Here is a 16,099-nt window from a genome sequence, read left to right as displayed (position 1 = left end):
CACACGACCTTCTCCACCCACCACTTACCACTAGCCAGTCCCCTTTGGGAAAGTGGAAGTGAACACTTGTTTCTCTCTCAGCACTCCCCCTATCTGCTGCACTAATGATTTCCGACCCCTGACTACTCTAGCTCCATGGAGGGACCAAGTCTCTCCAGCATCTACCACTAGTCTTACATGTCCAAAGAGGTTTCACTTTCACTGGAACTAACGGAAGAGTAGCCAGAAAACCCACCTTTTCTTTATTATCTACTTATTGGTAATAGATCAGCCTAGCTGAGGTGAGAAAGTGTGGTGGTCTTTCACTGGACAATCCTTTAAACTTCCAAAGCAAAGCCTGAGCATGAAGACTGAAAAGGATATTCAGCATTATGCCAGACGACCTGTTTCTGCTGTTCTGGCCGAAGATCACACTGGAGTCCTGTGGACACAGGATCAGTTCCAGGCACCACACTTTTAGTGACAGCACAGTAATCTGGGATCCCCGTTTACTGAAACCACCTCGTACTTTTCTTCCCCAGTACTAACGATGGAAACCAAGACCTTATACATGCTAGGCAACTGCTCTATTCTCTGCTCATTTCTATAGTTGTCTGGGTTCTAATTTGAATTCTAAATGTTATCCTTCCTTTTCCCAGGGGTTGCCTGTTTTCTAGAAATTTGATCAGCTTTCCTCCCTTATCTGTTTTTTTAAATGGCTTCAAATTGTCTTTTGGAATGAGTAATGCATATAGAAACCACCTATCCCTAACATTAACAGAACAGACAGGAAGAGTCCCGGGGCACATTTTCTAAAGTCATTCCACATTTTTATTTAAAAAAACTTTTTTTTTGAGCTACTGAGGATTGAACCAAGGGTCTCTGCATTGAGCTGTAGCCCCAGCCCTTTTGAACTTTGAAAATGGGTCTCTCTAAGTTGCTAAGCTGCCCAGGCTGGGCTCAAACTTGTGATCTTCCTGCTTCAGCCCACAATGGAGTAATCTGTAGTTTGGTTAGTTGGTAGTCAGGTGCCAACTTCACTATCTTCCCAACGTTTTGATATAACTATCGGCAAGTTAGTTAACAAAACTAAAGGCTATAAGGCCAGTTTGCTATCACTTGCTCTTTAGCTCATAACGAAAACCTGTGAGACTCCAGTGATTAACATCGCTCTTACTTTTGAGTTATTTGTTGTAGGTCATACTTCCCAGTGACTTGTAATTCACAACTCCTTTTTGTGGTCTTTTATCTGCTTTTCAGTCTTCTAGTGTTTCTTCCATTTCCCCTTCAGTCTTTCCACCAAGAGCTCAACCAACTCCTGGGAACCCATTGGTGTTTACTGCTGTTAACCGGCCAGGAACTTGAAGGATCTTATTACCTCATAGGTCTTTTATCTTCAGCTCTACCCCAGTTAGTCCTGCCCTTTTCAGACTGAAGCTAGTTCTCTCTGGCCAAGATAGGTGACAAGAGGAGCAAGAGTTCAACTTCCTGCCACACCACTGGCCTCCCAGGTCTTTTCTTCCTGCTGACACTGGACATAATCTCTCTCAACGCTTCCTCTTCAATAGGATGGGACTGTCCACTTTGCATGCCTGTTGTGAAAGTTAAACGTTCTGGAAACACAAGGAAATACCCACATACCAAGATCCTCCACTTTCAACCACAGCTATGTCTCTTGGCCAGGGGTGGTCCTCCAAGTGACATGGGACCTTTTCCTCAGCAATCAAATTTACTTAAGCAAGAGGCTAAGACCTTCCTCAGAAATCAGCATGCTGGTAACAGGATGACCAGACTCTTGCCAAGGACCTTAGGACCACTTTTGGTACTAGACACTGACTAGGTTTCCTAATTGTCAGGCTATGTCATTCTGTTGGGTCCCAAGTCTTCTCAAACTCAGCAGTTCAATGCTGCTGGCATGAGAGCACTCTTTGTGCCAAAATCAACGGCTAACTTAACTTTGTGGAATGCCCTACTGCACTGAGCACCAAACCCAACTGGCATTGACCCCCGGAAATCAACTATGAAGTGAGTCTCCAAGACACACTGGTTTTCTGGGCATCACTCGGCCAGAACTACCATCATTTTCCTTTTAGTGACTCTCCCAACCAGAGGGAGAAGAGGGAGAGGCAGTATTAGCCCCAGAATCTGGCTGGCAGTGGACAACTGTGAACACACACCCTCAGGACTTTCAAAGAGAAGCTTAACTGACTCACTTCCCATCTCAATCCGGGGCCTGAATGCTAGGGACACCTAGTGGCAGGAAGTCATTACTGACTACAATATCCTTAGGCTTCCACAAAAGTCCTAGAGTAAATGCCCCACTGTGAGGCCCTCCTCTTAAGGAGATACAAATTCATTTTATTACCATTTCCTTTTTACGAGAATATTACCCTACAGAAATTTTTTGTGGCTATTAAAGATGAGGCACCAGATATGGGCACTAACAAAGGGGATCAATGGGCTTTCTCTCCCCTTGATTTTTAAATCCTCATTTACTCTATGAATACACAACAGACTAAAATCCAATTAAAGGACTGCCTTTAAACTTTTTTTCTTCTTCAGTGCTGGGGATTGAACCCAGAACCTTGAGTATGCTATGCAAGTGTTCCACCACTGAGCTATACTTCCAACTCCCTTAAACATATTTGATCGAATAGTGCCAGTTCTTGTAAGAATTATTCTAAGATGTTTCCCAAAACATAACAGAATGTCAAAAAGGCACCTCCTAATCTGTTTTTCTCCTCTATTTTCACTTTCCTTCAAAAGGGAGTAGAAGGCATAGGTGTCGAGACACCTTATACCATGCAGGCTCAATTCCTTTGTAAAGATTACTTTACTGTCTTAGAAAAATATGCACTGCATGGGCCAGGGATTTAGCTCAGTGGTTCTGCCGCCTGCCTCACAAGCGCAAAGACCAGAGTTTGATCCCTAGTACCAAAAAAAAAAAAAAAAAAAATGCATTGCAAATGTAAGGGCTATGCCTAACCAATTTAGAGGATTCCTGGGGGACAGGAGATAACCTTTGGGTATTAGCCTCTGTGGTAATGTGTGGGAGAGGCAATTAAATATAGTTGGGTCAGGTGGAATTTTTTTTAAATCCTTTTTTTTCTAAAAAAGGAAAAACAAATTGCCATCTGTCTGCCTTATTTTGTGTGTGCATGTATATATAGGAACAGTTTGGGGGAGGGGTTGTACATGCAATGAAGCAAAAACAAGATGACTTCCTTGGACAGAAGAGCCTCAGTGTTGCAGGAGGAAGCAGAGGGGAGGTCACTGGGAAGGGTTAGCTTGTAGCTATTCTGCTGGTTCCTACTGAGAACCTGAAGCATCAGTGCTGAGGGCAGAAAGCATGATGATCTCTCAAGGGGATTCCTATCTGAACACATCAGATGTCCTATGAAAGTAGACAGGTCTGTTTCAGAACAGAAATGGTCACGACTTCCTGTGGTCCTGAGGTGGGGTAAAATAATCCATGAATGCAGTCCTTCTGGGCACAAATGTTTCTGGACTGGCCAGCAGAGGACTCTGGGAACAGAGATGGGCCAGAATTGGGGAGAAAAGAAGGTTCCAGAGATGGGTGTCTTCATGGAGACTTTGAGAAATGTCTTTTGTTCCAGCATTCCTAGGTGACGCCACTGGTGAGCTTGGTCTGAGTCACTGTCATGTCACTCTGCAGAGGCCAAGGGCCAAGAGTCAGGAAGCCACCCTAGGTTGAGAAGAAAGTGCATCTCAAGGCCAGTGAGGGCTGCAAAACGGTTTGCAGTTGGGCCCAGAGAAGGAGCAAATGCGGGAAGGCTCCCTGTTTAGATGCCGATGGTCTGTAGAACTCGCCTCTCGTTGTCATTGAGGTGGCCAGAGAACATGATGTAACAGGGCTGCTGAGCAAACTGGCAGAGGAAGTCTGTGAGATACGCCTGGAGGGAAGAGTAAGAGTGGCATTACTGAGGGCTCCCAGAGCCACCCAGCTGTAGTGGGGTAAGAACCATCACAGTGGTACACGGAATGCTGGCTTTTAGACAAATGCCAGCTTCCTGAGGGATGGCTTTTGAATTCTTGGATCTACTTTAGGTACAACTCAGGGACAAATTCTATAGGGAGCTGAAATATTTCCCAGCTTCTGATCTCATCTTTCACCCTGAGGACCTTCACAACATAGCTTCACGAAGCTGGGTCATAACACTGGTATAAAACACGAGGTGAACAGTCCCAGTCCCCCCAAAACCCTCGACCACTCAGCATGGGACCCTCGAGGCTCCATGAAGAACCATGAATGGATGTAAGCCCATATTCCTGTTTCCGTGGCTTAGGATGCTGTCACTTCCAAGACTTCTTCTCTGGACACCCTCACCTGCAGATCAATCTGATAGAGAGGATCCTTCAGGGCATCAGGGTCATCTTCCTCATCATCCTCGTAGTAATCCTCCTCTGTTAGACATAGCCAACACAGGGCAGGTCAGGACAGAGGCCCGTGATGAGCCCTGGGTGGTGATGTACCACCACACGGCTGAGGCAAAAGGGGCAAAAGTCCAAGGAACGTCCTTGTAGGCCCACCTCTCCCCTTTCTTGGGCATCCCATTCTTGGCATCACTGTGCAGAGAAAATGTATTTACCATGACTGTGCTCTTCTCAGACTGCTTACCATATTTACTTGTAGCCAGAATGTCAGATAAAAGCTGGCCAGCTAAACCATCCTCCTCCTCTTCCTCTTCCTCCTCCTGGTCCTCCCACATATCATTGGAGTCATCTACTTGGAAATGAAAAGCAGCTAAAGTATATCCATGCATTTTCCCTTCTCACATCCAAGCAGGCAAGAACAGACAGGCGCAGAGGCTTCTGCCATGCAGCCTGCAGTCCCCAGTGGGAGTTACCAGGGATGGTCAAACCTTCCTAGGAAATCTGAATGGAAGAACCAGATCTTCCAAAAAGGAAAGGCCAAGGCAGCCTGCATTCTCCCTGCCAACCACCCCCAGCCTCTGATTTTATAAGGAAGACCTGACAGTGCGGTCACAGAGTAGTCACTCACTAGACTTTGTTTTTTTTAAAATCAATGACAACAAACCAAATTGACATTTTGACAATTTGTAACTTCATCTGCCAAGATAAAAATCTCCTGGGAGTAAGGGCCTGGTGCACCTTGACTCCACTCTGCAGGAGCGGCCTGGCGAGCGGCATTGGCCTCCATGACGTTGGAGAGTTCGTTGATAATCAGCTTTAGGATCTTGACCAGCAAAGGAATGTTTGTCCAGCGCTCTGGGTCTGGGAAGGAAGGAAGGGCTTCAGGTTAGACTGCCACCGGCCTCACTGCTGGGAGCATTCCCGTTCCTCCTGCATTGCCACTCACCAAAGTTCCCCGCCCCGCAGGTGCTTTCCACTAGCCCTGACTACATTTGGCCACCACAGAATGATTTAGTTAAGTAACCTTATTCTACCTGGTGTTATGACAGTTCAGAAGTAGTAACCAGACTGAAACCAAATAACTGTACAGAGCATAGTTCTCCAGCCCCCATGACCTGCAGTTTGAGAAATATCATTGGTGAATATAAAACTACAGTTAAAGACAGCAGCTTTACCACAAATCACTGAGCCATAGGCCAAAGACTATCTGATGACAACACTGTCAATATGGGTGTTAAGACTCCAAAATGAAGTTGGAAGCCGGGAATCCTTGGTACTAGAAAGTATTTTTGTCTATTTTCAACAACAGGATAGATATATATGTTCTGATCCATTGTTTGCCTACAGTTTTCTGCTATTTCTTTATCAAATCCATCACTAACTTTTTTTTTTGGTGATGGTACCAGGAATTGAGCTATATCCCAAGCCCTTTTTAAAATTCTTTTATTTTGAGATGGGATCGTGCTAAAGTTGTTAAGTTGCCCAGGCTGGGCCTGAACCTGTGATCCTCCTGCATCACCCTCCCAGAGGGCTGAGATTATAAACATGTACCACCATGCCCAGCACTAACATATTTTAACAGAGATCCCTGTACATCCCTGCCCTTCACCCTAGGTATTCTTAGCCCCTACAAGGAATGGAGGGATGGCAGCATCACCCACTTTTGGCCGACTTAGAGCGGGTACGGATGCCCTCATCCATGTTGTAGATCTCTTCTCCTTTCACGCGGATATCCTGCAGCCGTTTGTCATCTGCATTGATGCCATGCTGGAGTAGTTTACACAGTGCCACAGAGCTGGCAAGAGAGCCAGAAAACGTCACTCAGCCACCCAACTAGAGTCCACTCCAAGGAAATCAGCCCTTATGCTCTAAGACGCTGTCTTTGAGTATGAAGTTCCATTTACAACTAAGTAGGAGAGATAAGTGAGTTTAGTCGAAAATGAAATTTAGAATTCATGAGATGGTCTAAATGAGATCTTGTTACAGTTTAGATCTAGAATGCCCCCACAAAGTCTCCTGTGCCTAGAGGGCTAGACAGGAGGTGTACTCATGGTGGATCCATCCACTGATTAGTTCAGTAGTGAGGGTGCTATTGGGAGGTGGGGCCTGGAAGAACAGGTCACTGGGGGTGACTCTGAGGGGTTTATTTCCCTCCCCAGCTGCCTTCTCTCCTTTGCTTCCTGCCCACTATGATGAGAACAGCTTTCCTCTGGCCAGGCACTTCCACTATGTCATTTCTGCCTTGGAGCCAGATGACTATGGACTGAAATCTTTAAAAATTGTGGGCCAGGGCAGGGGATTTAGCTCAGAGGTATTGTGCCTGCCTTGCAAATGCAAGGTCCTGAGTTCGATCCCTGGTACTGCCAAAAAAACAAAAGAAAATAAAACAAAACAAAAAACTGTGGGCCAAATAACCCTTTTCTCCTTTAAGTTACAGGTGTCAGGTATCACATCTCAGCAAGGGGAAAGTGACTAAGACAGATCTGCTCTTGTTAAAGCAAAGCTGGAGTGGCCAAGCATCGCAATGCATGGCCACACTGTAGAGTGCACAGGGTGATGAGCCTGGGCCAGAAAGTTACAAAGCCAAGGTTAGAAGGCTCGGGTTTATAAAGGAGAATGAGCTACAAGCAGTACTTCGCTGGGTGGGGTCTGCAACAGAAAGGCTCTCAGCCAGCAGACATCAGAAATATACGGACTACTCTGTTGAGGATTTCAAGACGGTAGCCATTCATGCTGAGTGTGGTGGCACACGCCTGTCATCCCACTACTTCGGACGCATTCAAATATGCAAGTTAGCAAGAAAGAGGAAAGAAACTATAAGGAGTAGTTTGATATATCAAACAAAAATCAACAGTCCAAGTCAGGGATGGAAGAAACGTGAGCAGGGGCAGAATGCTCAGAGAAGAAAAACAGGGCTCTACCTGACTTTGCCTTCATATTGTCCATAGAACAGATGCTGTCGGCTTGTCCACTCAGCCATCACAAACTCCAGGGCAGGTTTGCCAGTAGGTCCTGGGAGGCTACAAAGGAACTCCAAGAGAGGTTCCAGCTGAGTGTGCACCAGATGAGCAAACACCATGATCAGAGACTAGGGGATAATAAGCAGGACATCTGCTTCAGGAAAATAGTATCAAAGATATAGGAGATGAAAGGGAAAGGGCTCACAGTCAAGCAACTGTCTATGCACTTCAGGGACAGGACAAGAGAACGTGGAAATCTCCTTGTCCACGTTTCTTGGGCCAGGAGAGGTCCCGTTTTACTTAACTATTCATAAAGATAGTGAGAAGATAAACCAAGTCAAGGCCCACATACTAATGTGCATCCTATCACCCAGGGGGTAGGAAAGCCCAACTCCCCAGGTTCCTTACCTGCATAACACTGAGAGTCTCTGCCTGCTGCATCTTACTGAGGATGGCACGAAGAATCTGATCCAGATTCTCCCCCAGCTCCCGCCCTGCCTTGGAGATGAGAGTGGAGACGAGACGGCCCACAAAGGCTGCAGTGAACTCTGAGGTGCGGGGGTCTAGGAGTTGGCTCACCACTTGCATCACATACCACAGTCCATTGTGGCCTTGCTCATCATGCCACTGGGCAACCTGCTCCAGCGTCACTGACACATAGGCCCGCAAGCACTCTCCACCATTCTGGGGAGAGAAGGGGCAAGCAAGATTAGCAGCCAGGAGACAGGTGTCACAAGGCCCTCAGCCTGTGTGGGCCAATGTTGTTCACTGTGAGGCCTAATGGCTCACAAGAGCCCCTGGGCTTTGTGGCGGACTTGTTCCAGTCAGGTATTTTCTGTTACAGATACAGACATGCATCACACAATCCCCTCTCTACTCAATCAGTTATTCAAAAAATGTGTGCATCTGATCACATGGGAGAGTGGTCAAGCAAACTAAGCTTTAACTATAAAGGTTAACCTCTGGTACTGAAACATTTCTCAGATATAGTAATATTTGGGGGTACTATAGGTCTTAATAGGAATAAAAACAGACCTTCCACAAACCACAATTTGCCTAGGGGTTTCCAAGCTGATCAGTATCCACTGGCAAGTTCCTAATCAATTAGAGTAGTAAAGTCCTGAAAAAGTAACCAACTCACCAAAGGAAGAGAAAAATATTCTGGCATCCATCACCTCTCCAGAGGCCTTTCACTTGGCTGACTTTATCAATAGGAGAAATATTCAGAAACTCTACGGCCCCAAGTTTAGATGTTTGTAATCTCTTCTGCAGTACCAATACTCAGATACAGAAAGCCACGATGCCTGGTATCTATACCCCTTAAGGTTATAAAGGATCCCAAAAGCACAGAATGTTTGGCTTTTGAGGCTCAATTCTTCCTGGGTCCTCTGAGTAAATATGGAACTGACAGAAAAGCATGAAAGCATGTCAGATATCTCAGCTTATTCTAAGCCTGTGGGCTCCAAGTCTCAGATACCTGCATGGTGGCATTATCATCTGTGTGAAGGGTGCACTGGGCCACAGCAGGGAAAGCTTGGCAGATGAGGAGCTGGGAAAGGGGAGGCTTTGTGTTCCGCACTACTGTGGTCAGGATATCAATAGCTGTCTGAAGGAGAGAAGAAAGAAGAGTCAGAACTGCCTCTGGGTTGGGAGATGCCCAAAAAGCATGACGCTTACTAGGTAGCCAGACACACCACAGCAACCCAGAGAAAGCTCATCAATGAAAGGCAAGTTTCCATAAGCAAAGGAACAAACAGTAGATAGTTTATCACTTCATTAGCCACGGGGGGTGGACAGTACATGGCAGTGAACTGCACAGCCAGGAGACATACTTAGTGCTACTGTGTAATGGTGGAACTATAGTCAATTCATGAGTGTACCTCTGGAATTAGAAGAGCCCTTTTGCTTAAATCTTCAGACAAGCATCCACTGTTCTTATGGGCAAAGTGTCCCAGCAAAACTGCTCTACTCCACAAATCTCCAATGCTCTTACTAGTTTCCTGTCAGCTAGGTGGGACCTGTGGGTGGCACTCAGATCTCTCTTTGACATACACGGGCCTTGTTTTCACTCACCGCACAGAGCCCTGCAGGGATCTTGTCCGCTGGGGCCTGCATTATGCTGACCAGAGTGGGAATCAGCCTCATTTGCATCGGGCCCTGACAGGCTTCAATCTGAGACAGCTCCTTGAAGATGTCCTGAGCCAGCGAGGCGACGACAGGATCTGAAGTGGAGAAGGCAACACAGAATCCCTGTTTGATGGTCTGTATCTAATTCTGGCTTAATAATGCTTGTTGTTTGGCCTTAATCTAAGTTAGCTTTTGCTCTGATACTGTATCACATATTTGGGACCTAATGGGGCTACATGAATAACCTGAGAGAACAGGAGAGATACTAAATCTCCAAGAGGCACAGTACTTTATATTTTCTGTTTTTTGGCCTTGAACTCACTAATAGCCCAGGCTGGGCTCAGCATCAGCCTCCTGAGTGCTGGGATTGCAGGGTACCACCATGGCCAGTGCACAGTGTGCATGTTTTCATTAAGGCAAGGACTAGTCATTAATAGCTACTCCTAAAAACAAAATTTGCCTTTTTGGGGTAGTACTAAGGACTGGACCTTTGCATTGAGCTACATCCTCAGCCATTTTTGATTTTGAAATACAGTCTTGCTAAGTCACGAAGTTGTCCAGGCTGGGCTCGAATTTTTGATCATTCTACCTCAGCCTCCTAGACTGCTAGGTTAAAGACAAGCTACACCATGCCTAGCTAAAATATTTTTTCCCTCCTTGGGGCAAATCTTTAAAGTATTTTTTATTGTGAAACCAGGACTGATTATGAAATCAAATGCTTGGAGGGAAAAAAGCCCTACCATTTTGTGTTGTACTAAGGATTAAACCCAGGGCTTTGCTCATGTTAGGCAATGCTCTACTATTAAGCTATAAACCCCTGATATTTATGTTAAGAAGACATGAGTTCCCAAAATGGCCAAGACATATTTTTCCCTAAGTCTTGTGTGTTTAGGAGAAACCACACATGTTTCTTAGGAGTGATTCACCGGACAGACAGAACTCCCAAAGACATTTCTGGAGCAAAAATAAAACTCTCGGGGCCAGGGATTTAGCTCAGTGGTTCTAGCACCTGCCTTGCAAGTGGAAGGTCCCAAGTTCAATCCCCAGTACCACAAAAAAATAAATAAAAAATAAAACTCTCTTTAAAAAGAAGACCCTAAAAAAATAAATATAAAAATAAATAAATAAAAAGAAGACCCTTATGTCAGCCGGGCGTGGTGGTATATACCTGTAATATCTGCACTCGGGAGGCTGAGGCAAAAGGATCACTGTGAGCCTGAGGCCAGCCTGGGTGACATAGTGAGCTCAAGGCCAGCCTGAACTACACAGCAAGGCCCTGTTTCAAAAAAAAAAAAAAAAAAGAGGCAGAAATGGAACTTTAGCTTGACCTTCTTCACCTAGATCAGTGGTGGTGAGCCTATGGCATGTGTGCCGCAGCAGGCTGTTTGCATCACTAAAAGCTCTAAAAATTTCACCATCATTGACCCAGATGATAAAAATACCCTCTATTTAGCATGAAAATATATGTTGTGTATACTAAAGTATACATAAAATCACTGCAGCATTATTTGAAATAGAAAAAAAAAAAGAGAATACTCTAGCTGTGCATCAACAGAATGGGTAGATGATGATATAGAAATTTTATGGACTATGTGATGGTTGGAAAGAATAAAATATATCCAAGCATGCAATATGGGAAGATCTCCAACATACATTTTTAAGTGAAAAAGCAAACATGAAGTAATTCCTCTCTATATACATCTTTCTGAGCTTCAGTATTGGAGCTCTCTCTTTAAAAACAAGTATCTTTAAATTTTTTTCTAGTAATATAGTATGAATAAATACATCTCAAGAAACTTAAGATGCAGAAAAATATTAAAGGAAAGAAAAACCTGTAATTCTATCATGCAGAGATGGTAACATTTTGATGTACTTTCTTCCGGAAAAAAAAAAATATTCTTTTCTAAAGCAAAACTAAAACTTGGGATCATATTCTAGACTTTTTTTGGAAGGTTGTTTTTTTACCTTTTTTTTTGGACTCGGGGATCGAACTCGGGTCCTTACGCTTGAGAGACAGGCGGCGGAACCACTGAGCTAAATCCCCAGCCCACTTCTTATAATGTAAACACTTTCTTATAGTTCTAAATCAATGTAAAGCTTGATTTTGAGGGCTGCATAGTATTTCATTTGATGGATATAACTAATCTTTTATTATTTCCATATTTTTACTATTATAAAATACATCTGATGAATAAATTGTTCAAAACCTTTTGCATGTTTCTCTCATTTTTTCTTTCTAAAATTATAGTTCTAGGCCTCTTCTTTTAAGCTTTTCATTTAATTGCTCAATTTCCTATTCTACCATTAAAGTTCTGAATTACGTCTCTTGGATATTAATTAACCTTTTATTCATTATATCCCTCCACCTAGTCCCTGTTATAGGACAGTGTTACAGGAATAGGCTCTACTTCTGTTGATATATTGATATATATATAATATCAGCACAACTCTATTCTTTGTTAATTGAAAGCCACGCTTTTTATTTGTGATACTTAAGACCATCAGACCTTAGGGAAACTTTCACCTAATTTACCAGCCACCATGTTTTCTAGTGTCTCTTATCAGCACATCCTCCCTAATGGCATACCATTACTGTACTTTAGGAAAATCGCAATGGTGAAGGGGCAGATTTTGCTTTCCATGCTTGCTGTGAACTCTGGGTCTACTGTACAAACGATGCATAGGGTCTCCATCACCAGATTGAGGACCTCTGAGCTGAACTGCGCTGCTAGGTGAATTAAGCCGTCAAGGATGCTGGGGAGGAAAGGCTGAAGCACGTGGGTACTCTCAGAGACCTTCAGTTGATCACAATAACTAGAGAGAGACAGATAAGCAAGAATTACTCATAAGTAGAGCTCTCAATTCCTGGCTTTTCCAATCTTACCTATTATAGTATTTATGTACGTAGTTTTCTAAAGCTACTTTCTAAGACAGATGTTTTTCCATCTTTATGTGGCATGTTACATAAATACCAACAGCATTTATTTTAAATTCTTGCTTTTACTTGTTTTTTTGCATACAAGGCATTGAACCCAGGCCCTTGAACAGGCTAAGCACACTCTACTACTGAGCTACACCCCAAGCACATTTGCTATTTCCTTTAAAATTTCCTCCCTCCGATTTTAAGCAAATCTAGTCATGTCATTACATCCAAATTATTAAGATATTAAGCTAAGTGCTTTCTGATTCCTCAGACTATCACTTTAGTCACATTCCTAAGATTTGGAGACATATTCCCATAATTTACTAAATAGTTATTGTGTTTTAACATCTTTTTCAATACAACTGTTATTTAATGAGACTACTTTTGTCTTGTTTTGTTTGAGACAAGGTCTTGTTATATAGTTGGCCTTGAATTCACTATGTAGGCTGGCCTTGAATGCATGATCTTCTTGCCTCAGCCTCCCAAGTGCTGGGATTACAGGTGTGCACCACCACAACCAGCTTTGAGACTACTTTCTAACTTCAATATTATAAAAATTTTGTGTTTTCTTGAGTTTTTTCACATGTAAAAATGAGATTTATATAAAATTGCATACTTATAGTCAGTATAGTACTTACAGGCTTTAAAGTTCTCTATTGACCTCTTATTCAATGAACAAATACTTACTGAGTGTTTCCTACCATGTCCAATAGATACAATTTTCACAAATAAATTATCTAAGTCTTCACTTTTGTTTATTTTTAGAATGGCAATATTGTTTCCATATGTTTAAAGACCCTAGCACAGAAACATGACTTTGCTCTTCTTTACGTTAATGATTTGATTTTAAGTGTCTTATTGGTTATATTTTTTGTCATAGTTGTCAGGTTACCAATGACCAAAGAAACTGTGGGCTTGATCTCAGAATTGGCTATAGACTTTTTTTTTTTTTTTGGTACTGGGGATCGAACTTGGGACCTTGTGCTTGCAAGGCAGGCAGAAGAACCACTGAGCTAAATCCCTGGCCCTGGCTATAGACTTTTTTGATTGTTGGTATATTACATCTTTTTTTGTTGAGACAGGGTCTTGCTATATGGCCCAGGCTGTCCTCAAATTTGCTACCCTTCTAACTCAGCCTCCAGAGTACTAGGATTACAGGTGTGTACCTTTTGCCTGGCTTTCATTTTGATTTTCAATACTACACTGCTCAGGCCTAACTTCTCCTGAAGACTGAGGCGGCATCTGGCTTTGATCAGCTCTCAACTCCTTGGAGGTAGTTGTGGGTCCACCTCTCTACTAGCACAGTACTTGGCTGTGCCATAACCACCCCCTACCCCTAAATTTAAAGAGTTATAGTTACTTGTTCCTCTAATGAATTTAAATTTTATAGTCGTTTAGATCACAGGGAGAGATTGGGTCATCTGTCCAGATAACACCAAATCTTGTATGCCATGTTAAGAGAATTTGGGCATTTTGGAAGTCCATGTTTCTCAAAGTTTTTTTAAACAAATTACTCCTAATGCTTCAGTTGCACCTTATCCTATCCTCAAGTCTTCAAGGAAAACAGACACCCCAGGAAGACTATTTCTATTGTGCTTCTTGGACCGCCTGGAGTAATATGACTTTCTCCTGAGGTGCCCGTGTCTCAGCTTGAAGAGCACAACTAGGAGCCGTGAAGGATTTTTACTATAAGAGCAACAATATCAGGTTTCCATTTTAGAAATAGCACCTGGACAGCTCAAGTAATCTAGGTATGGCAATGTCAGGCTGGAAGTGGAGATCAGGAAGCTGCTGAAATAATCCAGGCAAGAAAGTTGAGGATGCACTCTAGGGTGGTAGCAGTAAAAGAGATGAGAGGCTAAGGAATCAAGATCTAAAAGGCAAAGAACTGGGCTCTCTATTAAAACAGAGAATATAAGACTTCTATCTTTAAGTTCAAGATTCATACCTTTACCAATGCAAAGGATAGGCAGGATAAGCTAGGAGACTAAATAGTAAGCTCTGTAGTCAGTGTTGACTTTCAGGTACTTATAAGCAGTCTATTCTAATATGCATAATAAGCGATGGATACATTAACTTTGGATTTCAGGAAAAGTTTGGCATAAATACAATTTGAAAATATAACACAAATATAATTATTTGTCAATAAATATGTTGTTTCAAAATTTATTTAAGGGAGTTTGCAATGATGTAAACTATGACAGGGAAGAATAAAGCTGGAGCAAAAGAAAAATGTAAGAGTAGTGTGACCATTAAAAGATTGCTAGCAACGGCAGAAAGACATTTAAATAATATGATAAAGACATACGCCAGGATTGCAATTGGCTGGAAAACTAAATCAGAAATGACCAAACAGAGAATTGTGGCTGTGAAGAAAAGCTAGAATCTCTTCATAGCATAGTTCTTAACCTGGGATCCAAAGACAGGCTTTGAGGGATTCAGTGCCTATCCCTGTATGTAAAATTCTGTAAACACGTCTGAGTGTCCATGTATTCGGCATGCAGGTCCATAGCTTTTGTCACTTTTCAGAGAGATGTTACAGCTTCCAGGAAAACCATTAAACCGCTGACCATGTAGTCAATGAGAGGTATACATTAATGATTAAAAATAAAAAAGCTATCTTCGTGTATTTTTTTCTGATTGTAAAATATAAACATTATCAACAAATAAACATCTTACACTTTTTTGTTTGTTTTTGTTTTTTGGTACCAGGGATCGAACTCAGGACTTGTGCTTGCAAGGCAGGCGCTGGAACCACCGAGCTAAATCCCTGGCCCAACAAATAAACATCTTAAACATATAAATATATTCATTGTATCCTAATCTCTGCAGAGAATCAATGTAAACTGGTGCTTGACAGATACTGCTGCTTGTCTAAAACACCCTGGAAAGTAATGTGCTCCCTTTTACCCTACGTACTTCCACATTCACACCAAGCTCCTCTCTCAGCTTGCAACTTTGAACATTTCTAAAAAAATCACAATACAAAGTAGACAAATCTCTATCATTCATTTATACCTGCTTTCAAGTTTACTACCCTGAGGGCTGGGGATGTGGCTCAGTGGCACTGTACCTGCCTGCCAAGTGCAAGATCCTGAGTTTGATCCCCCATACCGAAAAAAAAGAATTTATTACCCTGGTTCTACCTTCAGCCCAATGTGCAATTTCAAGTGAGACACACACAAAGATTTGAATGGTTTGGTTCTTAGCCGGAAAATGCTTTCAATCATATACTGACACTTATCACAAGGGATGTTTTTCTTTTTTTTTAATACAGTGGTGTTTTGATTCATAAACTTATTCATTACACAATTCTGGAAAAGATGGCCATGTCTGTGTTCATGTGGGAAACATGGCTGTCACTGTGTTAGTCACCTGATACGGAGTTTGCAAACAAAAAAAAATTTTTTCCAAATGCTACTGTTTGTGAAATAAATTGTTTGCAAACAAAAGCATTTGTGAACTGAGATACCATTGTACCTCAAGAAATAATTAATGGATATAAATGAAATCAAGTTTTACAAAGGCCTGAAGTGACACAGGCAGTGACCACTGGCCTAGAAAAATCCTTAATAGTCATGCCTTAACTAGGGTAGGGCTCTCAGACATGCAAAGTGACATCAGAATATTTCAAAAAGCTGTATTTAGTCTCTTAACACAATAATATTTTAAACTATTTTAGAGCCAAAGATCTATTTTACTTTAATTGTACAGA

The 16,099-nt window shown here is 42.5% G+C and overlaps 1 protein-coding gene across 6 annotated transcripts in view; it reads right to left on the bottom strand.

Annotated features, from left to right (window-relative positions):
* Ipo9 (importin 9) overlaps positions 1-16,099 on the bottom strand; it is a 47,853-nt gene that overhangs the window by 1,375 nt on the left and 30,379 nt on the right. For 3 of the 6 annotated variants that reach the window (XM_087194157.1, XM_004862233.4, XM_087194158.1), the window contains 10 exons: positions 12,049-12,275; positions 9,408-9,556; positions 8,812-8,940; positions 7,743-8,018; positions 7,296-7,462; positions 6,036-6,169; positions 5,113-5,235; positions 4,619-4,723; positions 4,328-4,404; positions 784-3,893 (listed from right to left, as the gene is read on the bottom strand). In XM_087194157.1, coding sequence (XP_087050283.1) covers positions 3,783-3,893; positions 4,328-4,404; positions 4,619-4,723; positions 5,113-5,235; positions 6,036-6,169; positions 7,296-7,462; positions 7,743-8,018; positions 8,812-8,940; positions 9,408-9,556; positions 12,049-12,275 — 1,498 coding nt within the window. In that variant the 3' untranslated portion in view covers positions 784-3,782. Of the gene's footprint in view, positions 1-783; positions 3,894-4,327; positions 4,405-4,618; positions 4,724-5,112; positions 5,236-6,035; positions 6,170-7,295; positions 7,463-7,742; positions 8,019-8,811; positions 8,941-9,407; positions 9,557-12,048; positions 12,276-16,099 lie in introns of those variants that run through there. The other 3 variants (XR_002388509.2, XM_021242190.2, XM_021242191.2) reach the window with 3 other exon arrangements.

The sequence above is a fragment of the Heterocephalus glaber genome, unplaced genomic scaffold (genome assembly GCF_053883595.1).
Source record: "Heterocephalus glaber isolate CG9 unplaced genomic scaffold, H.glaber_assembly_v1.0 deba00001600, whole genome shotgun sequence".
Taxonomy (NCBI): domain Eukaryota; kingdom Metazoa; phylum Chordata; class Mammalia; order Rodentia; family Bathyergidae; genus Heterocephalus; species Heterocephalus glaber.
The sequence above is the reverse complement of the archived record's forward strand: the minus strand, read 5'-3'. Positions and strand labels throughout refer to the sequence as shown.